This window comes from Anopheles cruzii, chromosome 2 (genome assembly GCF_943734635.1).
Source record: "Anopheles cruzii chromosome 2, idAnoCruzAS_RS32_06, whole genome shotgun sequence".
NCBI lineage: Eukaryota > Metazoa > Arthropoda > Insecta > Diptera > Culicidae > Anopheles > Anopheles cruzii.
Genome location: NC_069144.1, coordinates 10496397 through 10521459, shown reverse-complemented (window position 1 = coordinate 10521459; position 25063 = coordinate 10496397). Strand labels below are relative to the sequence as shown.

The 25063-nt window shown below is 52.7% G+C and overlaps 5 protein-coding genes across 7 annotated transcripts; 4 read left to right on the top strand and 1 right to left on the bottom strand.

The window, feature by feature from the left end:
- Positions 1-363: 363 nt before the first annotated feature.
- On the top strand, positions 364-2681 carry LOC128278405 (muscle segmentation homeobox). Its single transcript, XM_053017134.1, has 2 exons — positions 364-1602; positions 1741-2681. The coding sequence occupies exons 1-2, from the start codon at positions 364-366 to the stop codon at positions 2668-2670; spliced, it is 2169 nt and encodes a 722-aa protein (XP_052873094.1). The 3' UTR covers positions 2671-2681.
- Positions 2682-9393: 6712 nt separating this feature from the next.
- LOC128277750 (uncharacterized) lies at positions 9394-11942 on the top strand. Of its 3 annotated transcripts, XM_053016260.1 has the most exons (5): positions 9394-9745; positions 10175-10340; positions 10519-10888; positions 11051-11094; positions 11200-11942. In XM_053016260.1, exons 2-5 carry the CDS (start codon positions 10203-10205, stop codon positions 11233-11235), a joined length of 588 nt encoding a protein of 195 aa, XP_052872220.1. In that variant the 5' UTR covers positions 9394-9745; positions 10175-10202; the 3' UTR covers positions 11236-11942. The 3 variants fall into 3 exon arrangements, with proteins under 3 accessions (XP_052872220.1, XP_052872219.1, XP_052872217.1); XM_053016259.1 differs by lacking the exon at positions 11051-11094 and having other exon boundaries at positions 9394-9741; positions 11428-11942; XM_053016257.1 differs by lacking the exon at positions 11051-11094 and having other exon boundaries at positions 11428-11942.
- Positions 11916-12733, bottom strand: LOC128277752 (mediator of RNA polymerase II transcription subunit 18). The gene is made up of 3 exons (XM_053016261.1): positions 12608-12733; positions 12458-12548; positions 11916-12389 (listed from the first exon to the last, which is right to left on the bottom strand). The coding sequence occupies exons 1-3, from the start codon at positions 12730-12732 to the stop codon at positions 11970-11972; spliced, it is 636 nt and encodes a 211-aa protein (XP_052872221.1). The 5' UTR covers position 12733; the 3' UTR covers positions 11916-11969.
- Positions 12734-13220: 487 nt separating this feature from the next.
- On the top strand, positions 13221-14648 carry LOC128277617 (delta-aminolevulinic acid dehydratase). Its single transcript, XM_053016098.1, has 5 exons — positions 13221-13419; positions 13494-13641; positions 13765-14217; positions 14293-14409; positions 14475-14648. Exons 1-5 carry the CDS (start codon positions 13310-13312, stop codon positions 14631-14633), a joined length of 987 nt encoding a protein of 328 aa, XP_052872058.1. The 5' UTR covers positions 13221-13309; the 3' UTR covers positions 14634-14648.
- Positions 14649-15555: 907 nt separating this feature from the next.
- LOC128268345 (uncharacterized) lies at positions 15556-21027 on the top strand. Its single transcript, XM_053005402.1, has one exon. The coding sequence runs from the start codon at positions 15556-15558 to the stop codon at positions 21025-21027; it is 5472 nt and encodes a 1823-aa protein (XP_052861362.1).
- Positions 21028-25063: the final 4036 nt, after the last annotated feature.

Below are 25063 nucleotides of genomic sequence, written 5' to 3'. Positions count from 1 at the left end.
GCCTCCATGAGTGCGGCCGCGTGCTCAGAGTGTGTGTTGTTGTGACGTGAGCGTTGTTTTTGACAGTTCGAACCGAATGTGACGGATGTGCCTACTCGATGTAGCGAAAGGAGTGAAAAACATCCCCGATTGTGCCTTCGTACCAGAGAGAAGAGAGAGAGAGACGAGAGGGGTCGAACGCAAAACTTCCTCCACCGCCAAAAGTGCCTTTCCCCCATGCGCGGGTTTGTTCCGTCGTGCAGTAGATTGCAGCAAATTTAGTGGCGCACCGCAATAACGTTAGTGTGTAAAGTGTGTAATCCCCCCGGTGGAGGGTTTGCAGCAGGAGCAACATCGCAGTACTCCACGCACCGCACACTCTGAATGTGCAGAAATTACAAAGTCTTTTCGCCACCGCAGCAGCAGCAGGAGCAGCAGCCACAGAAGGACGAAGGAGGAACTAGCGACAGCACGGCAGAGATGGCCCACGGTTTGGGGGTCGTTGTCGGCATGATGCGTTGCGGCAGCAGCGACACAGTGAAAGGAGAACCGGGCGTAGCCCGATCGGCCACGGGATCACCACCCGGCGGCCACAACTCGTCGTCCGCCAAGATGGGTTCGCGGCGCATCTTCACACCGCAGTTCAAGCTGCAGGTGCTGGACTCGTACCGGAACGATGGTGACTGCAAGGGGAACCAACGGGCCACGGCCCGCAAGTATGGCATCCACCGGCGGCAGATACAGAAGTGGCTGCAGGTCGAATCGAACCTGCGCTCGGTGGTGGCCAACGGCGGCAGTACCGTCGGCGGCAGCACGGCCAACAACGGAAGCGGCTCGTCCTCCTCGGTGTCCTCACCGTCGGGGGCTTCATCGGGTGGTGCATCGATGAAAATGAGTCTTCTCAGTCACCACCACCAGCACCACAACCCGCACCATCCGCTTCACCCGCTTCCGCTGCAGCATCACCTGCACTATCCGCATCACCACCATCATCATCTGCAGGCGCACCACCATCAGGGTTTAACGGCGGCCGGGTTGCCAGCGGGCTATCATCATCACGCGCATCACCACCACATGCAGCAGCAGCATCCGTTGGCGTTCCACCCGACGGTCGTCTCCCAGGGCGCGCTTCCGCCGCCTGGACTAGTGGACACGGCCAGACACCGCGTCGCTCGCGGCAATGGCGCTTGTATGGTGTCACCCCCGGCGGTGCTAACCCACACAACGACGGCGGCCGCCGCGGCAATACCTGTTTCGTCGTGTTCGCCACTCTCGGTCACGTCGTCCATCGGCGGCGCTTCGTCGTCGTCGTCGGCGGCATCTGCGCTGTCCGCTTTGTCGCCATCTTCTGCGTCGCTACCGGCGCGCTCGCCGCCGTCGTCAGCCAGTCTGCGACGGCCATCACCCGCCACGGCAGTGCCATCTGGTGGTGAGTTGTCGCACCAACAGCCACAGTCATCGCCATCATCAGCGTCGTCGCCGCCGGTCATCTTTTCGCCTGTGCCATTGCTGGCGGCGGCGGCCGCGGTCCCTAATGAGCCATCGTCATCGGTGGCGGCCACCTACTACACCCAGTACTACCGGCACTTCCATGCGGCGGCCGCAGCGGCAGCTGCGGCGCAGGTAGCCGCAGTGCACCGCTTCGATCATCCGATCGATCTATCCCGCCCGTACGCCTTGCCCCCCGTGCATTCGCCTGCCATGTCGACCGCGTCGTCGTCGGCCTCCAAGCTGCTGCTGTACGATCACCACCACCACCAGCGTCCGCACTCGAGCGCCTCAGATCACGAGGAAATTAGCGTCAACGATGAGGCTGACCCACCGACGACGGTGGCGCCCGAACCCGAGGTGGGAGTGGAAGAGGCGTGGGATCTGTCCTGTCACCGGGCCGATCGTAAACGATCCTCCTCCGAGGTGGGCGGTGCCCTGTTGGCGCCCGAAACGAGCCGCCCGCCCAAATCGATCAAACTCTTCAAACCGTATCTGCTCGACGGCGACGAAAAAGAGGTCGAAGGCAAAGAAGAGCGCGGCGAAGAGGATCACACCGCGCAGCAGCACCGCCAGCGGCGCGATTCGGCGCTGGCCGTCGACGATGATAAGGATTCGACCCGCGAATCGCCCGCCATCAGCGAGTCGCTCACGGTCGGTAAAACGGCAACAACGGCCCATCCATTTCCGATCATCTGGAGCAACTCGTCACCCGGCTTCCACGAGCATGGGTTCTACGAAACGGCCAGTGGCCCGCGAACCACCGGACCGTTTCCGGTCGGTGGCGCGGCTGCTACACTCACGGCCACGCAAACGACAATCGGTGGCGCCCGGCCAACCTGGAGTTCGCCGCAGGCTTCGCCCGTTTCGGGGTACGACAGTTCGACCTCAATCTCGTCCGTCTACAGTGGACCGGAGGAGGAAAGCACCACGAACGGGCAGCAGCAGCAGCAGCAGCCGAAGCAGCCGCCGGTGCGGCCGGAAGTGAAGCAGCAGCAGCAGCAAGCCATCGAGAGCGAAGCGGACTGTCGGGCCGATTACCGGGCAGTGGCCAGCAAGTACAACATCAGCCGTAAGTACGTCGAGAAGTGGCTGCAGCAGGAGCCGGAAGATGACCACCACCACCAGCACCGCTCGGCTCCGTCGGCGGCCACCGGCCTCGCGGGAGCAGTTTCCCGTGGGCCATCGCTAGTCGTCGGTTGAGATTTCAAACATCGGCGCAAACTCTTGGGCGCCCTGCCTAGCTTTTAGTCCCTTAGTATTAAGCGATCATCATTTAGTAGGGCGCGAGATAAAGAGAGAGAGTGTCTTCAAAGGCCATTTAAATGTGTAGTTTTTTGTAATTTAACTGGATTGTGATATTTTTGCTATACAAACCGCAAGCGTGCGCGCGGCACATAAACTACTCTGGACTCAACCTGAAACACCGTGTTCGATGCGCGGAGGATCCCAGCGGCGGCAAGTGTCTCTATCGTCCCCGTGTTTTCCGGTCCACTTGCACCTGGTTTGGTCCCGGTGACCGGCCGGGCGGGCGGGCGGTTGCTTTATGTAAATGAGCATATAATGAATCGCCTCTCATCGGAAGAAAAGGGTGACAGAACTAATCTGCCAAAGCAATCCTTAATTCGTCTGCATTTTGGGCTCCCTTCGGTTGTTATCCTTGCATCCATGCGCGCGCCCTTCACACTCTCCTCCGTCCGGCGGGTAGCATCGCTTAAGCACCGGGAATCCCCCAGCGCAGGTGCCAACGAGGGCATTACTTGGGCGACACCCTAAACGAAAGGTAGCCTTTGCCGACGGTGGCGCTGGACGAAGTTCAAGTAGTCAATGTTCGATCCGGGTTCCACAGGTATTTTTGCCACCGGTGGCGGGGTACATCGAGCCGAGAGATTTGAGTAGATTATTGAGATTGGACCGGCTCGCGGCGGCCCCGACGGCGGGTAAACTGGTGTGGTCCCTTCGCACCTTTTACCACACCATCGTTTATGGCCGTGGTGGGGAATTCCCAAAAAACCTTTTGCCCTCCGTACGAACATTTTAATGTCCCCGACCGACCACCAAACGAGATCCGATCGATCCACCTTTTGTGTCTGCTGTTTACCTTTTCGGGGCCACTACTGTGGCCATGCACCTCCGCAGAGGGTTTTATGTTTCTTGCTTGCATCATGCACCTTTTTTGCTTGGCGCATTTTTTTTGTTTGTTTCGCGAGTTCTCATTAGAAGCGAATTCTATAATTAGCCCACCCGACCGACCCGGTCCTGTGCAGGTTGGGTGGCCAGTGATTGGCGTTGCTGCAAGTGCAAACAAAACAACACCCGACCGACCGACCGCCCGACCGCCGGGAGGAATAGTGCTGTGACCCATCAACTGCGCTGCGCTGTGTGTAACCGTACGCCTGGGTCCGAACACGAGACCCACACCCAAGACAGGCTTTGCGTGCTGCGGACGGCGATGTCAATGGAGGCCAACGCGAAAAAGGGTGGTCACCCTATACCGGTGACGATGATCATCAGACACCTTCGGGCCGAAAGGAAGCGTCGGGTCAGCACTAAATGGTGGGTCGGTTTTTTTGCAGTCCCTCAAAGTCCCAATACAAACATCGCCCCATACAGGCAGGCGTCCCTCTGTCCTTCTTTCCGGGGCCAGTGTTGGGGGGGTTTGATTGCGCATCGGAATCCGTGTAACGGTGAATTGTGCCACGGTCACGGCCCCTTAGGTTTTTTGTCCAGCTTTTTTCGGCCAATGGAACGCGGAGTGCGCGCGTTTGCGAAAAGGACCTAAGGATTAAGGATTTGCATAGTGTGTGGTTATGTTTGAGTAAGCCAGTTAGAGGAGCGCAGATTGGCGGCGGACAAACGCGCAGAGAGTAGCAGAAATAGTTGGATAGAAGTCGCGCCAATATGTATCAATTGGCAAGCAGCGCGGCCGCGGTCGCAGGAGTTTCAGGAAACCAATACAGGAAACGGTAATCAACAATAATAGGGAACCTAATGTGAACTGCAAGTGCCTAAATGAAAACGGAATCAAACGTTAAGATAGTATAATAGTACACACCCTTAGATAGTAACGATAATTTAAACACCTTCGTAGCGCGTAAGCCCCGGGGCCAAACGAAGCGCCCCCCGCCAAACTGGAAGAGCAGCAGCCCCCCTTAGCATATCATGGTTAAGACAAAGCAAACACTTATAAACTCTTATGTATACAAACAGATTGCACCAAAACGGTGACACAACAAAACATAACAAAGTAAATCAAGTGCCAATACGATGTATAGATAGTTACACACACTGTTCTAAAAGGAACCTGATGAAAATAAAAGATAATATTAACATTACGAAAGCATCATTCAAAACTACCAGACTCCCGTGTTTTCTGTGTGTCCCTTTGCGTACGAAAGAAATCCAGTCGATCGCTCAAAGCGCTGAAACCCTATGTCCACTTTCGAGCACTCCAGAGTTCGATCACGCGCCTCAAGCTCGAAAGTGAAATACGAGCGAGTGAAATGGTTACGCTCATAAAACGGAAAATTCATTCGAATTTATTCTATAATCACCTCTGCCCCCGTCCGCCAAATGTGGTACTCTCCGAACCACTCCGAAACCACCGGCCCGGAACGACGAGCGTCCATATAAATATTGGCCCCCTGTTTTTATTGCAAAGAGGTGGGTTTATGAAATTATTTTACGCCTCCGATCGATTGGACATTATCACTTTTTGATCCATCGTGTTTTTACTTTCACTCGCCGCTCGGTTTATCGGTTTCGACGTCCTATTGGTTTTCTCCGCACAACTGATTACCGGCAGAATCAGCGAAGCGGAATGGCCACTGTTTTTGGATGCGATTCGGACGATAGTTGAAACAAACGGTGGCATAGAATGAGGCGTAAAATTCTTGTCTGCAGCTTTCGCTTGATCCCAAAATAAGAGATCGACCATCATGTGCCGACGGAAGAAACAACGACGAGAACGGCCGACGGATTGACGAACAGAAGCGATTAAATCGTCGAGAAGTTTCTTAATTTGCTTGAAGCTTCTGAAGTTCTTGGCACTTTTTTTGTTGTTTTTCCGTTTTTACAGGCCAGGCCATCGATTGTACTTTTGGAAGCACAATCCGAAGCGTAGATCACCCGATGAGCTTGGGTTATTCTGACTTAAGCCTCCGAAGCAAAACAAAACCAATCTTAGTAGACATCGACGAATGCTTGCTCTCATTTGGACCATTGTTAGAACGGCTTGCCCAATGCCAGTGCGGTCGAAAATCAATAAAACTTTCACTAAGCACACTAATTGAATCAGAGACGCGACGAGTCGCCAGCGTTAAGCCGCCTCGGCTGTTCGGCTGCCCTCAAATTGTCCTTGAACCAACAAATTAACGGGTTAGGGATGTGCGCCTTCACAGAGCTTGTCTCTGGGCCGGGCCTCTTTTTTCTCTTCTTTCTTGTCTCGAATTTCCCTGTCGCGGTCCCGACGCGACATATCCTCCGTATCGCATTACAAGCGAACCAATTACCAGCCGGCAAGAAGTTCCGGTGCCCTACGGACCAACTAACGGACAACACTTTCGACTCACTACCTCTGGCGGCAGTCCAGGGACCCAAGGTGAACGCCGAAGCACCGTTGCATCATTCGTAAGCAATAGAGTACAGTAAAGAGAGCAAAATACTATTCCAAAGATTGGGCACTGGATTATACGTAAAGTTTCAATCGCCTCTGTTTCGTGAGACAGGTTCACTCAATCAGCCCAACAGCGCAACAATTAGCTTGCAGATTTCGTTCAGCGCCAGAAACCAAACCAAACGCCGAACCGAAGCCAAATTCGCTTTCTCCATTCTCAGCTTTCCGTTTGATAAGGCCGCTCTTGACGTTTAGCTCAAAATCCGTTCGCGAAAGGGTATAATTGAATTAACAACTGTCGGTGTGACTCAACACCACCTCGCCATCACATCAATGGTGGTACGATCGGCAACATCCAGACGTCCAGACACAAGGGCACAATCGGTGCGAGTCCGAGGAAGGTAGGCAACAGGTTTCGCGGGTCCATGAGTTGGTTCTAAAGAAAAGTAGAAGTTTTCTTCTTTGTCCAATAGATTAAATGATTTGGACATTTCAATGTATCAAAGCAATTTATTGAGGTTAGGTTCACTCGAGAATTGGACGTATTGAAGTTAGGGACACTTCAGCAGAACAATTATTTTGTTCCTATTTTTATTAAAACGATAAATTTACAGATGGAAACATTTCGAAGTCCGTTTGTATTACACAAACTGCACGGCCAATTGGGTAATCGTTACGCCCATCATCGGAGCAGTATTTTAAATGATGCCTTTATACGATTTGGCCTTTATCTTCCACCTGTCGCATTAAATGGAGCGCTTTTTGATTTCATTTGTTTTTAAGCCCTCCTGGCGTGGCGTCGTCTTGGCGTGTGAAAAGAAATATTTTTTCTCAAGAATACGTGCGCTTTGGCTAGTTGAGTTTGGCCCCCACAGGGGCGGGAAGTAGTATTTTCGAGACTAATTTCTGTCGACACGTCGTCACCTGACAAACAGAAGGAATTTCCAGGAGATCGATTAAGGGTGTAGCCAGCCAACCGGGCAGAAGATAATGGCGGGGGCTCCCAGGGGCTTTAGGCGCATATCGCAGCAGTGGAGGAGTCGATTCTGGTGCTTGCTGGAGTGAGGTGATTTATCGAACGGACGAGTACCGGAACAACCCATCCCCAGTGGTGGCGCAATTTTGAACCTGTCTGTGAGCGAACCTACGGATCCCACGGTTCACGCCCCGGCAGCAATTAGCCATTTGGTACATCAATAATAATCGATGGGATTCGACTGCCACGACCGTCGTCGCAGTGCTCCCACGAAAAGCTGTCGCCATTTTGTACACTGAACCGAATTTTTTGATAAGAGGAAACGTTAAGGGTTGTGAGAACACCAGGCGGGCACATTGCGGCCCCGAGTGTGGGACCTTAGTAAAATCACTCCACCGCTGCCACACTGAATATTCGTCGCATTTTGTGAGCTCTCTTAGCACATTTAAAATTTAGCAAGCGAACAATTTGAAGCGTCCAGAAACATTCGGTGGCACCTTACGCCATTTTTTAACAGTCATTATCAAACTGCCATTATCATAATCATCAGAAGAACTTCTATGTTCAGGAAAAACCGAGTCATGCAAAGCGTTGGCTATGTTTGATAATTACCTAATCTTCACCAAGATCCACTCAAGGCTACGTTTTTGCTACCTACTGTAAATTTGTTATCAATTTTGGCAAACGTGCATCGGGATCGAGTGTCGGACCGCCGGATGTACCGTTTTGTACCGAACGATGTGTGGTCCGGTAGCACCATCAAACTGGCCACCTATTTATAATCTGGTTTCGCGAAAGGATCGGAACACGCTGACAGGGGCATTTGTCGAAACGGCCTCCTGCCCGCGGGCAGCGCATGATTTGACGGCACAATATTGTTTTCCTTTAATTTTGTTTTAAAGTCTTTGTGTTTTTCTTCTTCTGTTCCAGTGATTACATGCTAGGGTCAGGCGGGATCACGTTGATGATGCGAGGCGCTCGTCCGCTCGTGCTTAGAAGCCGGAACGGTCGAAAGACTTAGATGCTCGCGGTCCGCAAGGAGGGTCCAGCAAGTCTGGGCCGCGCTGCGGCACAGACTTGAAAACGAATTTAACTGGAAAAATACCGCATGGTCCGTCCCCTGCCGCGCAGGTCACGTTGTTTAGGTTTTGTCGGCTTTGGTGAAACATTAACAGCGCAAAACGATTGCTATAGTCACTCTTTGGCCAGAGGATGATTGGAAAAAAGAAACGCAAAATAACAATATTCTGGTGAAAAAATATAACCTACTTTACGCTGTAATGTAATGTTAAATTTATTCAAAGATAAGAGGTGCATGAACGGACATCATTTCCCAATATGTCGCAAGTGACAAGCTTGTCATTGGGGGCTACTGATAATTCCAATCGGGAATCCAGTTCCTGGTTTCGTCTTGAAGTGTGACCTCAACCAGCCTGAATTGGCAAGACGGAAGTTTAGCGAAGTTTCGATCAGTTATATAACTTGTAATGTTCATGAAATCATGTCTCATTCAGTTATCTTCCGCAGGCGGGTCAAACATTCGCCAACTTCAACTACCGAGATGGTAACAATGCTAACAATGTTTTTTTTATTGTGCCACAAGCCAACTAGAGACAGTAGCCAACTAATCAGCGATTAAAAATTTAATTGCCATAACGAACACTGCGCTCTGCGACAAAATTTGGCACCGATGCTCGGCTGGGGCACCGTCGGTGGACGCACGATGATAGCGACCAGCGTGTGTGATTTTGTTCGTTTTCGAGCTGCTGTACTGCCGGTAAGGAATGTTAATCTATATGTTTCAATCAGTCACATAGTATAATTCAATTTGGTGTCTGTTATCTGTAAAAGTAGTCCAGGCTCGACGAAAAACAACCGAATTGTCTTGCAGAATTCAAGTTGCCACTTTACGCATTGATTGAATCCGAGTTATTTTACACATTTCCTTATTTGTTCGTTCTCTGTTTCACGATCACGAATATATATATAACGAATATTTTGTCGTAGCAATGCTAATTAGTTGCACTACCCAAGCAACGGTCAACGGTGTTGATTTTAAATCACGGTTCAAATTTCAACACGTGCTTTTTAGAGTTGCTTTGGCTGCATCTTAACCTCCGCGAACCGTACGCAGCCACCCGAAAGCTTTAAAGGAAAGTGAAAGCACACGTGCGTGTGTGTGCGCCGCTGTCATTCGCTCAAGGTAAACTAGAACCGGTTCGTGGGTTTGTGGGTGGGTTTGGTGGAGAACGGGTCCAGTTTAACAGCGGTAGGGGGGGAGTGGGGATTCGTGTTGCGTTTGTTTTGTTCGCGTAGATCGTGCTGATCTCGCAGAAGGCGCGGATGAACGAGAGTTGCTACCTCAACGATCAACAGCATCGTCATTCTCCGGTTCGCCGGACCCCGTGCTTTGTGTGACCGAAACAATTGGGTGCCGTGACAGAGTGTTCGTTTTCGATTGTGTCGAACAAACTGCGTTTGGTTCTACGCCGCCACAAGTGCCCTTTCGTACCCTGCCGTGTCACGAATACAGGCTCGTCCCGGATTGCATCTCATTCCGTATGCTGCGCGGATGATTATCGGCTCCGGGAAGCACACACCATACTCGCTGCAGCACCTGCATCAGTGCAACCGCGACAGCGGAACGTAGTGAATCGTGCCACTTTCAGAAACAGGCCGCGCGGTAGGTAAGTCTGACCGCTCACCGATTGACCAACCAACCGCGCTGCGATGTAATGATTATTACATAAATTCGAGAGGCTCTGCCACTCGGTGCCGTGTGCCGTGGAAAGCAGCGAGGCTGGTGGCCTTGTCTTTAGCCCATCTACTTCGTAAAAACCTGTCCTCGAGACTCGAATGAAATTGAATCTAGGAACAATCAATTGGAACGCAAACTGGGCCACCGAATGGTAGCCGGAACCGTTCCAGCGACCAGCGATGGAACAGTTTAAATGAAAATTACGATAACAGGCCGCCGTCCGTCACGCATCAACCTTATCAACCAACGCCGTCCGCGTAAACGGGCCCATTGTCCACGCAAACAGTGCGCGTTATCGCGACGCACGGCCTCCGTTCTCGAGTTGCTTTAGTTAGTTTGGTCCGTTCTTGTCCGGCAGGTGCTGGTGAACGCAACGCGACGACGACATGATGCACATGACATTCTGGTGGGGTTCGAACGTGGGCGATGTCTTCTTCAAAGGGCTGACCGTTAACGGGACCGGCGCAATGGTTGCCCTCTGTATGACGCTTACCGCACTGTCCATCGCCTACGAGGCGTTTAAGGTAAGGCAAGCTAATTGAGCGCAGTGTGCCACCGTAGGCCATTGACCGATTGCTGAAGGGTCAGAAATCTTATCGGTTCCAAGTGGAGCAGATAAAATTTAGAGGCAAAAAACTGATCTGATATCCGCGAGAGAGAGAATCAGCTGCGATTCAGGTTTACCCGTTTGTTTTCTTTTAGATCCATGGCGCCAAAGTGCGCGCACGGACGGCCCGGGAACGTGTCCGTGCCGCATCCTGTCCACCGAGCGAAAGTGCCACGCTCCTATCGCTCGAAGGGGCCACCGGTAATGGGCCCCGTATGACCGGACCGTTGTCGAAAAAGATTGGCACGCTCCTAGCGGAAGCGATCGTCTTTCTGTTCCACAGCATGCTCGGCTACGCTCTGATGCTGACGGTCATGATCTACAATGGCTACCTTTTCGTGGCCGTCGTTGGAGGCATGGGCCTCGGGTACTTCCTGTTCGGGCACCTGTCGATGAAGGTGAACATGGAGAACTTCCAAGCGCACCAGAACAAGGTGATCTGCACGGCGCGCTGTCTTCAGCAAGGTAATGAGCAGGAGTAGCGGAAGGAGCGCCACTCGAGACTGCCGACTGGTTCATTGTGGATCGTGATTGTGCGTGATCGTTATCTTTCATGTTCTCCTTTCTTCTTTCTTTCACTTTCTATCTCTGTCGCTGTCTACGTGCATCTCGCGGGTGTGTGTTCAGCCGAAAGTTGCGCCATGAGCCACTCTACGCCCTGTCCTTCCTCTGTATGTGACAATCGTTTTTAAGTTAACCCATTTTCTTCTTACCAATCATCTTCAGTTTCTCACCCGCTTCCGTATCATTTACTGTTTCTTTCACATTTCCTTTAGCGTACTTCCCGATCCAATTATCAAACCCTGCACTAATACTCGGCCTCCAAACACTTTCCGATTCACACTCATCCATCCGCATTGGTCCGCTGAATAAGGATGTACCTCGCGTGTGGAGCCTTCCCTCCCGTGTTCGTTTCTCCCGCTCCCTAGCACCGATGGCCCGCGATGTGCGCGCGTTTTGTGTTCTGTAGCTTTGTGCCTGACCGCTGCTGCTGCTCGTTTCAGAATCTATAAACCCCTCCGCGTCCACTAGCCGTGACGATCGTGCTGGAACATCGATTAGCGCTACTCCGAGCTCGGCTGATGGGCCATCGAACAGTACCGCGACAGCTTGCCACTAAAGGTTTCCTGTGAGTTCCTGCGAGCCAATCGATCATAAGCAATGTGGCAGCCTTGCCGGGGCGAGGACCCAAGCACAAAGCAAAACGCTACTCGAACTGTGATTTTCCTGCGACACTCTACCGGGGTGCGGTGGTTTTCGCTCGGTGGTTATTTTACAAGTGCTAGACCGGTTCGATAGAAAGATTAGTTGTGCCAAGAACGCTCTGCTCTGAGAATGTTGACAATATTTAAAAGCAAACCACAGAGTGCTATCTGTACGTACCACCATTTGATAGGTTTCCATCTACTACCATATTCTTTTGTGATATTTTGTTTGTTTGTCCGATTGTGCGACGTTTGCGGACGCGCCTTTATTGATGAACTGTTATACATCCTTTTTGAATAAACCAAGATTATAAGTAAAACCTGCTCTCGTTTCCTGTTTGTTACGGCATTTGGGCAAACCGTTTGTAGTCAATCTTTTCCAACTGCACGAGAGGCTTCAACTGCTCGGCGAAGATGCGCATATCCTCAGCTATCGCATCCTGACCTTTCGGGGCCAGGACGGACAGCTCGACGAGATAGCTCTGCGAGATGGGTTCGGTCATGTTCTTCAAAATCTTCGACACCGTTATCTTCATGCGCCCTTTGCGAAACATGTAACCCTTCATCGAGTACTCAAAGTCCAACCGAAAACCCATTTCGGTGAGAAAATCGATGACGTGCGGGGTGCACGCAATGTCGAGACTGCTTCGGACGAGTGTTGGGCGTGTTCTATCGCCTAGTTCCGGTTGGCCAATGTAGCGTAGCTGGAGCGGCGCTTCGACATCTTGCGCTCGCCTTACCCGTACGGTCATGACGGGGGTCTGCGGATACAAAGATTATCTCGTTACGAAACGCCGGTTCGAGTTTACCTTGTCTTTACGTTCAATACCTTTTCACTTGGCAGCTTAAGGCTAAAGCACATTTCGATATCGCTAAAAGTTTCGGTGCTTGCATCGACATTGTCACAAAGTCCTCGCAACCTGGAACATAAAATGTCCATTTAGTAAAGGCAGCCTAATCAAGCGGCATTAAGGATTACCGGTGCAGCAAGTTCTCCGCAGCCGAATCTAGGATGGATCCTTGCAGTAGAAACTCTTGATTGGGAATTATGTTGGAGCTGAGGGCCTGCTGCAGCAGTTCGGCAGCATTTACCTGAGTAGCCATTGTGAACTAACGAGAGACGAGCGAATTAAACTAAGAACAGATCCGCGAAACTGTGAAGTAAAAAAAAGTGAAGACTGCAAAATATAACACCAAAACAATAAAACCGGTAGCGTGTAAACAACCCAGGTGCCAGTTTATAACGCATCGCTCACGGATCGGTTTAGAAATCGAAATATTTCACACTCCTTTGAATTGTCACTGTGGACTGTTTACAAACATTCGCAAAATGTTTCGAGTCGGAATGTTTTTTGGTATTGCAAGGCGTCGCGACCGTAATTTGCAGTATCCTTGGCTTAAAACCACACATTATTGAACAGAATTTGCCGATTAAGTGCGTTGTTAGTTCTAACTTCTGGCGGCAGACTTGTGCAGAAAGTGTGATCTTCCGCTAGTAGTAGTGAGGCTTTGCACTTAGAAAGCGTTTGGCGCACACAAACGAAAGTTCGATTACGGTTCGATTACACAATCCGGTTCTCCGGTAACTTAAAGGCAATCGACGGTTCGGTGGAGCAGTCAGTCGAAACTTGCTTATCATTCCGGGCTCGTGGTGCCACGATAGGTGGTTGATTCCGAAACAATGGCGCTGATTAAACTGCACAGCAGCATATTCCATCCTACGCTACGCAAGCTGCAGTGCCAGGATGTGGCCATCGATACGCACAACTTGATGTATCCAGTATTTTTGGTGTATGTACTTTGGTGTTGCCTATTGGTTGTAATTTCAATCCTAACGATCACGATCTAACCTTGTTGATTTGCAGTGAAGATGATGAAGCTGTCCAAGACATTCCAAGCATGCCGGGTGTGGCGCGGTACGGAGCCAACCAACTGTTGGCCCACCTTCAGCCACTGGTCGCGAAAGGCCTCCAGTCGATTCTTCTCTTTGGAGTGATTGATCAAATGCCGAAGGTGAGTGGTCTACGGTGATAAAACAGGTCGATGATAAGCCGCTGACCCGAAAAGATTTGATTTGTGCCAAATGCACGCAGAGATGCAGTTTGGTAATTCACTCAACAACTTGAACCGTTTCAGGATTCGACCGGCACGGCGGCTGATAGTGCGACGAATCCGGTGATTCGGGTTTTGCCCCGCCTGCGGCAAGCATTTCCAGATCTGCTGATCGCGTGTGACGTTTGTCTGTGCCCGTACACTGACCACGGCCACTGCGGCGTGCTGACGGTGGATGGCACTATCGATAACGAGCCCAGCATAAAACGGATTGCTGAGATTGCGCTCGCGTACGCACAATCCGGTGCGCACATCGTAGCACCGTCCGATATGATGGACAATCGTATACAGGCGATCAAGCGACAGCTTCGGGAACACAATCTGGAGAATCGCTGTTCGGTGCTCTCGTACTCGGTAAAGTTCGCGTCCGGGTTTTATGGGCCCTTCCGAGATGCCGCTAAATCGGCTCCGGCCTTCGGCGATCGAAAGTGCTATCAGCTGCCACCGGGATCGAAGGGAATCGCTAAACGGGCCGCGGTACGCAATTCGGTTTGATTTCGGAGATCGCGTATGGGGAGTGTAATCTTGCACCTTACTCTCTTCCTTTGCCAGAAACGGGACGTTGAGGAGGGAGCCGATATGCTGATGGTAAAGCCCGGTATGGCCTATCTCGATATCGTGAAGCAGGTGAAAGATGACTACCCGGAGCTACCACTGTTTATCTATCAGGTAATGCATCCGTGAGGAGTCGTAGGTGCACTACTAATGGATCTTTGTTTCGCTTCTGGTGCCAGGTGTCGGGCGAGTACTCTATGCTGCTTAACGCCGGTAAAATCGGCGCGTTCGACTTGAGAACCGTACTCTGGGAGGTGCTCGTGAGCATGCGTCGGGCTGGAGCGGACTGTATAATCACTTATTTCACACCATTGTTGCTCGACTGGCTGAAAGAATGAAACGCTGATCGTTGATAGCAGGACTATACGGTGACAATAAACTCATGATTCACGCAATAGTAGTTTCAATAATGTGTACCTTTTCCAGTAAAGAATCGGTCCCACTTGTATATGAGTATTTTCTTGAGTTTAATAAACAAGTCCTATTACAACTATAATTGGGCGATCGTAAGGTAAACCCGTGCATCGGGGAAAGCCCCCGAAAACGAGAGATTAAAACCAGTTTAAACGGGTTACGAAGTTATATTTGGCCGCCAATCTTAACGCTACGATGAGTCACGATCTTCCGTTTAAAGATTGATATGCTGAACAACAAAATGAAGAGCCTTCGCAAAGCAAACGCAATTCTAGAACTTTATAAAAATGCAACCTTTCTTATTAATACCCTATTTATCGTCGCCGGCACCGCGAGTACACTTGAAAACGAAAGTAAACACAACCACTACTACACAAGCCGTTGAGTCGTGGCGCATCGTGAACGCGATCGTGACCATGAATTCGCGATGATAAGAGTTTCTCCGAACATGCACGATATTAAACGCCCTGTTATTTGCCAATAATCGACATCCTCTTTGCTATCCCGATCGTTGCTTGAGAGGCTTTTGATTGTTTTCTGCTAATGTTGTATAGTTAAAAAAGAAGTTCATTTAGTTCCCAAAATGTGAGACTCTTAAACGCACCACAATACGGTTAGCCACGTCGCGACACGCAAATGCTTGTCTCGCGTTTCTCGCGGGTTTCGCGGGAAAGAAAGAGATGGGAATGCAATACCGGCACAGATATGCCCTAATGGCGGGGATTTCGCATTTGTTTTTCGTACACGCATCACTCGAGTTGCGCGTCGCGGATGCGTAAACAGTTTAGTGGCAAGCGGCTAAGAAGAACGTCCACACTGTAATCCAGAAAGAGCAGAATTTCAGTCATGCCGGACGAACTGATTAGTACACTGTTTGAAGCCATAACGACGGACGATCAGCTGTCGTTGGAGCGGTGCCTCGAAACGGCCACCATCGAGACCGTGCTGGAGTTCGAGAAACTCTACGGTGAGTCACCGGTGCACCTGTGTGTGAAACTGGCCGGTGAAAACTGTGTCCCGTTGGTGAAACGCCTCTTTGCGAGCGGCCTCGTCGACGGCGATCTTTGTGATGGCGGGGGCAATCGGCTTCTCGAGTGTGCTTGGGCCTCCGGTGACCTTGAGCTCGTGAAGGAGTTGATAAAAATTCAAATCGACGGTTTGGATGACGCAACCGGTTGCTATCGGATGATGAAATGTGGTTCGCTGGAAGTGTTCCGGCTCTACCTCTCGCTGACGGGTTGGAACGAGCAGGACACGTTTCGGAGCGTAGCGAGCGCCCTGGTGCGGATCAACGTGAAAAGCATTGTCCTCCCTGAGGAGCTGCGTATTTATCTGCTGTGGCTGTTGTCTGATTACGGTTATCGTCAGCTGGCGGGCGATTGGCAGGGCAAAAAAGATCCCCATGAATGGAGGCGCCAGGTGGCCACCGTCGCTGATTGCTGGCGTGTTGTGAAGGAAAAGTACGACACGCGGGCGTACGGCGATGTCGACGATGGTCTGCTACATCGACTGGAAGTGATCCACAATCATCTGTACTTTCTCAAACATAAACGCTTCCTGCGCCATTTGCCGCTCCAAGAAGCGGTGTTCTGCGTGGCGATCTTTATTTCCGCCTACCGGAGCGCCTCGCAGTTTCACGAGTACCGGCTGGTGGTGAACAAATGCTTCGTGATAGACGTCCTGCGGATGGTGTGCCGTCAGCTGAAAGCGGTAGAAAGGCATCTCGTGGCGACGGAAACCGAACTGATCGCGCTGCTTAATCAGCACGACCCGCTAGGCACCCCCGCCGGAAAAGATCGGTTGATCGCGACGATTCGCGAGCGTGTTCCGCACCTGGGAAACGCACAAAACTTGGTCAACCGATTGGTCTCGGGAAGGAAGAAGGGCCAATCGGTTGAGACCACGGTAGCTGAGGCCATTTCGGATGAAACAGTTGACCTGGGGCACCTGCTAACGTTCACCGATCGTCGTGTGGTGCGGATGCTGCAGAAACGGTACGTCCGAACGAAACAACTTTACTCCCTGTTCAAGATGGCGTTCTACTGTAACCAAATTCCGGCTCTGGAAAACGTCGATCCTCCCGTCCGGACGGCCTGTATGAAACGTGTGGTGCAAGTTTTCGGAGAAACGGTGAAAAACACGAAAAACAGTCCGAATTTACCGGGCAAAGTGGAGCGATCGATGGGCATCATGCTGACACAGCTGTTCCCAACGATCAGCAAGGAGCTGCGGGAGATCCTGTCGCACAGTTTTTCGCTCAAAAAGCTCCTACTGGGTACGGAACATGAGAGCAAGATGTTCGAAACGGTCAGCAATAACTTTTTGATGGTGCGGGCCGTGTTTCAGTTGCTGTACGTCACCGTGATCATGGAGGTGCGGAATGAGTTCTACGGCCAGCTGTACCGATGCGGCACGATCGAAAGCCTGCGATCGCTGGTGCTGTACGCGGGGAACCAAGAAGGGTTGGCCGAGCGACAGCAAGCTTATCTCGAGCAGGTCAAGAAGCACTTTGACGAATTTAGAAAGCTTCTGACGGAACTGTCCACGGGTCCGGTCGGAAGTACGGCTCCGTTGGCGTTGCTTCAGCACCAACTGAAGGTAAAGGACAACATCATCAAGGAGGTGGAAAAGTTTGTCACCGAGAATGATGGATTCTCGTACGGGGACGTAGCGAAAGCGTGCATGGCCAGCTCGGATCTGGCCAGCGTACGGCGCCTGCTGTCGTGGAAGCTTACCATGCGCTGGGGAAACAAACTATTTAGTAAAATATTTTCCTCCTGGAAGACGAACCACGTGGAATCAATGACGATCGAGTGGATGGACTGGCGTCTGGTGCGCTACAATCCGTCCGTCACGGCTGGCATCCTGAAGATTGGCGCTACGGCGCTGCAATCGGTCGAGGAATTCGATTACATCGTGCATACGCGACAATTGACGGAGGATATTGGAATCACCGATCGTGTGGACCATGAGGCACTGCAGCAGCTGAACAACCGCCTGAAACCGTACTACGATAACATCTTCTTTGTCGACAACAAGTGGAAAGTGTTGAAAGCGTTTTGTAAGGCTCATCGGCTCGGCTGGAACGAGGAAAGCGCCAACCGGCTCGTCAAGCGCGATCGGGAGCGTTTGCAGGAACGGTTTGATGGCTGTCGCACGAAGCTACAAGAAATCCTGGCGGCGAATCACCTGCGCTCTGTTGACGATCTGTCCCGGAAGCTATATGATCTCCCACCGTACGTGCTGGCAACCGTCGAGTACTGCCAGCTCGAGCTGTGCGAGATGCTGGTGGCGGTCGGGTACTTTGGGGACAGTTTTCACTACATGAAGCACCGCATCCCGATGATCCAGGGAACGAACTACCGCAACTGCCTGGCCCACGATGCGCTCTCGTACAACCTCCTGACGGACAGCTCGATGGAAAAGTTTGTGATCAACGCGTTCGTGATCGCCAACACCGAAATTCGGCTGTTCGACAAGCGGATAAATCCAGCAACGCAACCGGATGTGCTAGGGCCGAGCTTTCCATCGGAGGTCGACACACACCGTTGGGTCGAGGAGCAGGAACAGTTGATGGCCGCTTTTCGTGCTAACGACGTGCCCAAGATACACGCCCTGGTGCGGGCTGGGAGTGAAATAACGAGTCAGTTTTGTTGCTCGCCCAATGATGCGAGCGTCACGCGCAGTCTACATCCACTGACCGCACTCGTCAACCCGTGCACCGCGAAACCCGCGATCGTACAGTTTTTGGACAGATACTATAGCGGCTTTGCCGACACGTGCAACACACCAGCCCACCAGATAGAGGTGGCGTTGCGAATGTACGACTTCCAGTCGGCTTTCGATCGTTCGATCGGCGGCGGTGATCGTCTGATGCGTGAAGCCCTGTTCCGGTGGCCCGAACTGATGGCCTCCGTACGACGGACGGACCTGTTCGTTCATCTGTTGGCGGCAGCCAACCGGCATCGGATACTGTCGAAGTTAATCGAGCACGGGAATGAAACTAGCGTACGCGAGATTCTACCGTTTTTCGATCGGTTCCACGACACGGACGGACGAGGCCCATTGGGTGACGCGATGCTGTATGGCGTCCGGCCGATCGCCGAGATGCTGCTGCCCCGAACACCCGTGCCACACGCTGCGACACTGGTGCTAGCGATCATGGTACATTGGGACGACTTTTTCGCGCAGCTATTGGACAAAGTTGAACTCGATTCCGATGCGTACGGATTTCTGCTGATAACGGCGGCGCAAGCTCAAAACTATACCGCCACCGTGTACCTGCTGGAACAGGCAACGTACCGAAAGTACATACCGGCTGTATTCGAAGCATGCGCCCGTATGGCGGCCCGTAGGGGCCAGTTGCCAATACTGCGGCACTTGCTGGAGTGTCACCCGGTAGCTAACCCGGTCGGACTCGCCACCGTTTTGCAAATTGCTGCACTTAGAGGACACTGGGATTGCGTGCGGTTCCTGCTCGATGCTGGAGTTCCGGTCGATGTTATATGTTCTGGTGACCGAACTGAAGAGAGAACGACATTGCTTATTCTGGTGAGATACGGGCAAAGCCGCCTGCTGGACAAAGTGACAAAGGTCAATCGTGCCATTTTCGGACAGATTGTGGACCACCCATTGGCGCTAGCTCTGCGTCACGGTACAGCATCGGGTCGCATGATTTGTTCCCTGCAGAGACTTGGTTTCGATTGGCTGGACAGCTCGACGGTCATGAACGTGGGGATTTTGAAGCCTAACGAACCAGCTCTCACCACAGTGTGGCAAAAGTGGCAGGAAAGGCGTCTCAAGTTCCGGGCAGAAGCCGAAAGTGATCACTTTGCGTTGGCGCTAGATGTGTTAGACCGATGGGCCGCGATCGGATTCGTCGAGGAGCCGACAACCGATGACACTGCGCTGATTTGTGCCGTGTACAAAAATGTGCCCCAAATCATAAACGATATACTTGACCATGCACGAACGGCACGAACGATCGACGGTATTGGCGTTCTGCGATGTATAGTTCTCGAGATTGACTCCAAGGTCATAATGTCCGGAAAAAGAGGAAAGGGAGCGTTGGCGACCGATTTGCAAGCCGCCGTTAGGACTATGATTGAGCGTATGGAAGGCTGTACGGACCTGCTGGAAGCAATGCAGTGGCACAAGTGCACGATCGATGCTGCCGGGGTCAGCGTAACCGTCTCGGTACTGGCAGCCATAGGCCAAACGTTCGACCAGGTGCCGGGGCTTGCCTGCACTGATCAATTGAACGTTTCTGCGCCATTGCACGAGAATCTCCCGGTTCTGCAGTCAATCACCAGCCGGTTCTTTAGCGAGTACCCCGTTGTGTACGCCACATTTGCTACATCTTCACCGAGCACTCGGCACTTCTGGCAGATCGAGGACCTAAGCTGCCTATTCGACATTCTACCGCCAGGCGCTGCCATCGATCTGACGACCACCGTCAACTACGGCGATAGCTCCGACGAAACACCGCTTCACAAGTGCTTCCCGGATGGGAAGCTATCGTTGGTGAAGCTGCTGGTGGAAAACGGAGCCAATCCGTTGCTGGCTGACTCGAGCGGAATGGCTGCCATTCATCTTTCGCTGCTCAACGCGGCCGATAGCGCCATCGGACGGTATCTGTTCGACGAAAGCGTCGCGCGTGACCTACGCAACGCAAACGGTGCCTCGCTGGTGGACCTTGTGGACGGTGCCGGTGGCAATAGATTGCTCCACACGGCGGTCATGACGGGTCGACGTGATATAGTTGAGCGCCTTTTCCACCTTCGTGTCGATGCAACAGCGCTCAACAGTATCGGAGTGTCGGCCGTGCAGATAGCGGCTGGTTCGGCGGTCCACAATTCGGAGAAGCTAGTTAAAATGCTGCTCGAGTACGATTCGTCCATGATCGATACGCAAAACCCGATGGGTTACACACTGCTGCACTATGCGGCCAAGTTGAACTCGGTTCCATTGCTTCGAGTACTGCTGGAGTATAAACCGAAACTTACTGTCCGCCATGAACTAACGCCGCTCGCGACGGCTATCGTTTATAGACAAGTGGATTTCGCCCAACATTTACTCCGCTACGCCATCGAGAATGGCATCGCAGACGTAACCAGTGCGGACGACAAGGATCTTGTCTTTCATTCGTGTTTCTGCAACTGCTACGAGTTTTCCAAGGCGCTGCTGGAATACGAATTGGGTCACTCGTTGGATTCGATTGAAGCAGGTGATCTACCACGGATCGATGCCATCCTGAACGGAGTTCCTCCCGTAAACCCGAAATTTCTCTTCTCCAGTTTGTGCAACTGTGCGGATTGACGAAGCGGAAGAGTTTGTGACCCAACTGCAAGTCCTTCGCAACTCAATTACAGATCAATCTGCAACGGGCGCTGAGTGAAGGCAAATGCCATCGTTTCAAACTTACATTCATTGCTGGCCATCCATGCAAAAACATATTAATACATTAGAAAACTTGTTGCATTTTCTTTAGAGTGTGTAATTCGATTGTGAAATTTGGCATTTGCCATGAAAGAAAATCGATCAATTCATAGCACAGCACGCCGATTTGATAAACCACTGGTTTTCCGTGTGAGAATGAGAACCCAATATCAGCCAAAAATATCTAAAAAGGACCCTCGTTGCTGGCGTCTAGGCGTTTATATCGACGCGTTTCTTCCGCCGAGGCCGATCGGTCGGGTCGCAGGACATTCACCCTGGGCCGATCGTGCGATGTCGCGAAGTGGAGCGAGACCGCTAGCTCGTGCTGGCGTATTTAAATTAGTGGAGCGTGCTCTGGTGGCCGCTAGCGCAATCGTACTGACGGTCAAGCGGGCGGCGGCGAATTCGCCGCCGCCCGCTTAACTGACACCGGCCCGCGTGTGACATTTCATCTGTCATCACTGTTGTTTTGAACGATGTCCAGCGCTGCCACCATTATCGCCGATCGCTCCAAAGACTTGCCGCGTGCTGTCCGCAGGAGCACTCGCCTCACGGGTTCCATCTTTGGAGAGGAGATAACTTGGATGATTTTTACGACGGGCCAGCATCCGAGAGGCAGGGCGGCGTCGACGACCACGGCGAGATCTCCTTCCTTCAGGTTCCTCGCCGGTTGGTGCCACTTCGTCCGTCGGGTAAGCGTCGAGAGGTAGGTCGAAATCCACTTCGTATTGTCGATGGGAAATCGTCCATAGGTAGGAGTGGCTTCACCCCTGCGGATGAACCTAAGAGGAAGTGGTTAGGAGTCAGGGGCGCAACCTCCTCGCGGTCGACCGGCACGTCAGTCAGCGGGCGGGAGTTGACGATGCTTTCTACTTCAATCAACCAGTTTGTTAGTATGGATGGTCGATTCGTCAGCTGAGCGGCAGTGCGTCTTTACTCACATTGTCCCATGCTTCTTTTAGTTCCCGGTTGGCACCCACGAGGTTGGTCCCGTGGTCCGAGAAAATCTCGTTTGGCGTCCCGCGTCGACCGACGCAGTTACGGATGGCCAGAATACACGCGGAGGTTGTTAACGCATGTGCTACCTCTATGTGCACCGCCCGATTCGTCATGCAGGTGAATAGCACACACCATCGTTTCTCTGTCGATGAACGTGAAGGGCCGCGCTTACGGGGAGAGGCGGCCACCTGGTAGATCGCCCATCGGTGGCGGCTGTGGGATCGCTCTACGGACCTTGCAGTAAGAGCAGTGATTCCTAAGCCAGTGGTGGCATGCTGCCCTTAGCGCGGGGACGTCATAACGCTGCCGGATCTCGTTCATCACTGTTTGGTGGTTGGCGTGTTTGTATTTTCGGTGGTAGTGGTCCACCACGAGGTCTGTTACCTTGGCGCTCTTCGGCAAAATTATCGGGCGTTTAGAATCAAATGGGGCGTACGCGCACCCGTCGATCCTGCCTCTGAGACGGATTATTCCATCGTCATCGAGGTACGGGCTGCGTTGGTGAAGCGCGCTTTTTGTCGGCATGCCCGGTGTCTTGGGCGATGTCGCGAGCAAGCGGTACTCCGCCGGGAACGCCTGTCGTTGTCCGTCGACGATAACGTCCCTTTCGGCCTGGTCAATCTCGCAGGGCTTAAACGGTCCGTTGCGTCGTGATGATCTGTGCCGCGCGTTATGGATGAATCGCCGGACAAACGCTGCTGCCCGGATCAGCCTCCACCAACGAGAGAAGTTTTCAGCGTTGAACAGTGGTTCTCGTTTATCGTGCAGGGCGATCGTTTCTCGTTTTTCCTCCTCCATCATGCGGGGCACTGGCTCTGGTCGGGGCCATTCGCTCTCAGGTAGTTTCAGAAAGTCAGGCCCGGTGAACCAGCTGCTCGTAGATAGGTGGCCGGAAGTAGGCCACGGAGGCGAATCCGTCCCGGCCGGCGTCAGCGAACACGTGAAGCTGGATCTTTGTTCCTTGCACTCTCAGTGCTATTCGATAGCACCTGGGAATCGAGACTTGTCGAGTTGTGGTAAGCAGTACAACCACTGTTTCCGCTTTTCGTTAAGCTCATCGGGTATTTTTTCGTCCAACCCGGTTTTTGCTCGCCAGATATCTTGAGGAGCACTCTAAAGAAAAAAAAATCCGGCGACGAGCGGGTCGAAGATGGTCATCAGGGTGCTCAACACCTGTCTCTTTGTGGGTGCGGACTCTGCGTGGAGCAGGGCCTCGATCTGCTTGCGGAGCTTGAAGCAGAAGGCATCGCTTCTGGTGTCCCACCACATTCTTAGCACCTTTTGTGTGGAGGCTTCAGGTTCGGGTCCGATGAGCTTTTGATGTTCGTAACTTTCACCGACGACCTGACGTACCTCTGTTGAGTTCGATAGCCAGTTGTGGAGGCGGAATCCACCCTCGCTGTGGACGTACTCGACGTCGCGGCACAGACCCAACGCTTCGGTGGTGTCCTCCACACTGCTGAGCATGTCGTCCACGTAGTGCTCCTCCGTGATAGCCCTCACTGCACGCGGGAACTGCTTCGCGAACCTTTCGGCGTTGATATTTTTCACATATTGCGCGCAGCTCGGTGAACACGCGGCACCGAATGTCATCCTCGTCATGACATACTCGTCTGGCGTCGGTTGGTCGCTGCTCCATCTCCATAGACATCGTTGGCTGTGCTGATTTGCTTCCCGTATTTGCACCTGGTGGAACATTTCGGTTATATCTGCGGCAATGGCGACCTTGTATTCGCGAAATCTTTGCAGGACCGTCGCGAGCGGCACGAGGAGGTCCGGTCCGGTGAGCAGGTTGGAGTTCAGCGAGACACCGTTGACGCATGCCGCAGCGTCCCACACCCCCTCCCGCAGCGTCCCACCTCAGCTTCCCTGGCTTGTTGGGGTTCCAGACCGGGCAAATGGGAGGTACCACTTGCGCGGATGCCCCATTGTTTTCTTCGGGTTTGATATCTTTCGGATGTATCCCTTCGACAGATAATCGTGCATGACTTGGTTCATGGTGTCGCGTAGCGTCTCATCACGGCACATTCTCCTTTCAAGGCAGTCCAGTCGACGCAGGGCATGGTTCGATTGGGGGGGAGTGTTGGGTCGTCAACGCGCCATAGCAGTCCTGTCTCGTACCGTCCGTTCACGAGGCGGGTGTGTTCGCGCAGTTGGTCAAGGGCCAGTTCGTCCGCTCTCGACCGTAGCACTCGTGACGGTCTAGCGTCGTCTAGCGCGAAGCACCTTTCGTCGCCTCGTTGACCCGCTGTTCGACGTCATGGCATGTGCACAGCAGGGCATGGTGACTCGCTAGCGTCGAACTCACCTTGTCGCCGCGGGCACCACATACTCCGGACACTACCCAGCCTAAACGCGTTCTGGTGGCGACGGGTTCGTGGGGCGCTCCTTCTACCGTCCTCAAGGGGCATGAGAGGCGGTAATTGTCTATCCCGATGAGCAGCTGAGGGGCCGTCGACTCGTACGAGCGAACCGGGGTTCGGCGTAAGTGCTCGTATCGCTCCACCAGCTCGGGTATCCTCACCGACTGCACCGGAAAGGACAGATTCTCTACCGCCCTTACCGACGATAGCGGATGCTGTACCGAGCTCCCCACACCGGATATCACGACGTTTATTTCGACTGAGTTTTTCTCGTCCCTCGTTTGGCCCCCGGTCCAGGACAGGCAGAGCGGCTTCGCGGTTCCCTTAGGCCCAGCTCGGCCACCAATTCATGTTCCATAGCGTGACCGAGGAGCTTCGTCGAGGCAGGCGAGCGTTTCCACGCATTTCCCGCGTCCGTACAGCTTCACCGGCACGTAGCGGAGCAGGACCTCGGGTACGCCTGCCGAATGGTGGTTTGCGTATTCACTGCTCGGACCCTCGGGGTGGTTTCGTGGTTCACGGGGCGCAGTGGCAGTGCTCTCTTTCGGCGGTCT

What these genes read in the sequence shown, in the direction of transcription:
- LOC128278405 (XM_053017134.1), top strand. Translation starts at nt 364, where the DNA reads ATGTGCAGAAATTACAAAGTCTTTTCGCCACCGCAGCAGCAGCAGGAG. An exon ending in CAGCGGCAGCTGCGGCGCAG is followed by an intron (nt 1,603 to 1,740) that starts GTAGCCGCAGTG and finishes CACCACCACCAG; the next exon opens with CGTCCGCACTCGAGCGCCTC.
- LOC128277750 (XM_053016259.1), top strand. Translation starts at nt 10,203, where the DNA reads ATGATGCACATGACATTCTGGTGGGGTTCGAACGTGGGCGATGTCTTC. An exon ending in TCGCCTACGAGGCGTTTAAG is followed by an intron (nt 10,341 to 10,518) that starts GTAAGGCAAGCT and finishes GTTTTCTTTTAG; the next exon opens with ATCCATGGCGCCAAAGTGCG. An exon ending in GGCGCGCTGTCTTCAGCAAG is followed by an intron (nt 10,889 to 11,427) that starts GTAATGAGCAGG and finishes TGCTCGTTTCAG; the next exon opens with AATCTATAAACCCCTCCGCG.
- LOC128277617 (XM_053016098.1), top strand. Translation starts at nt 13,310, where the DNA reads ATGGCGCTGATTAAACTGCACAGCAGCATATTCCATCCTACGCTACGC. An exon ending in TGATTGATCAAATGCCGAAG is followed by an intron (nt 13,642 to 13,764) that starts GTGAGTGGTCTA and finishes GAACCGTTTCAG; the next exon opens with GATTCGACCGGCACGGCGGC. An exon ending in GAATCGCTAAACGGGCCGCG is followed by an intron (nt 14,218 to 14,292) that starts GTACGCAATTCG and finishes TTCCTTTGCCAG; the next exon opens with AAACGGGACGTTGAGGAGGG.
- LOC128277752 (XM_053016261.1), bottom strand. Translation starts at nt 12,732, where the DNA reads ATGGCTACTCAGGTAAATGCTGCCGAACTGCTGCAGCAGGCCCTCAGC. An exon ending in GCGGAGAACTTGCTGCACCG is followed by an intron (nt 12,549 to 12,607) that starts GTAATCCTTAAT and finishes TTTATGTTCCAG; the next exon opens with GTTGCGAGGACTTTGTGACA. An exon ending in TTAAGCTGCCAAGTGAAAAG is followed by an intron (nt 12,390 to 12,457) that starts GTATTGAACGTA and finishes TTGTATCCGCAG; the next exon opens with ACCCCCGTCATGACCGTACG.
- LOC128268345 (XM_053005402.1), top strand. Translation starts at nt 15,556, where the DNA reads ATGCCGGACGAACTGATTAGTACACTGTTTGAAGCCATAACGACGGAC.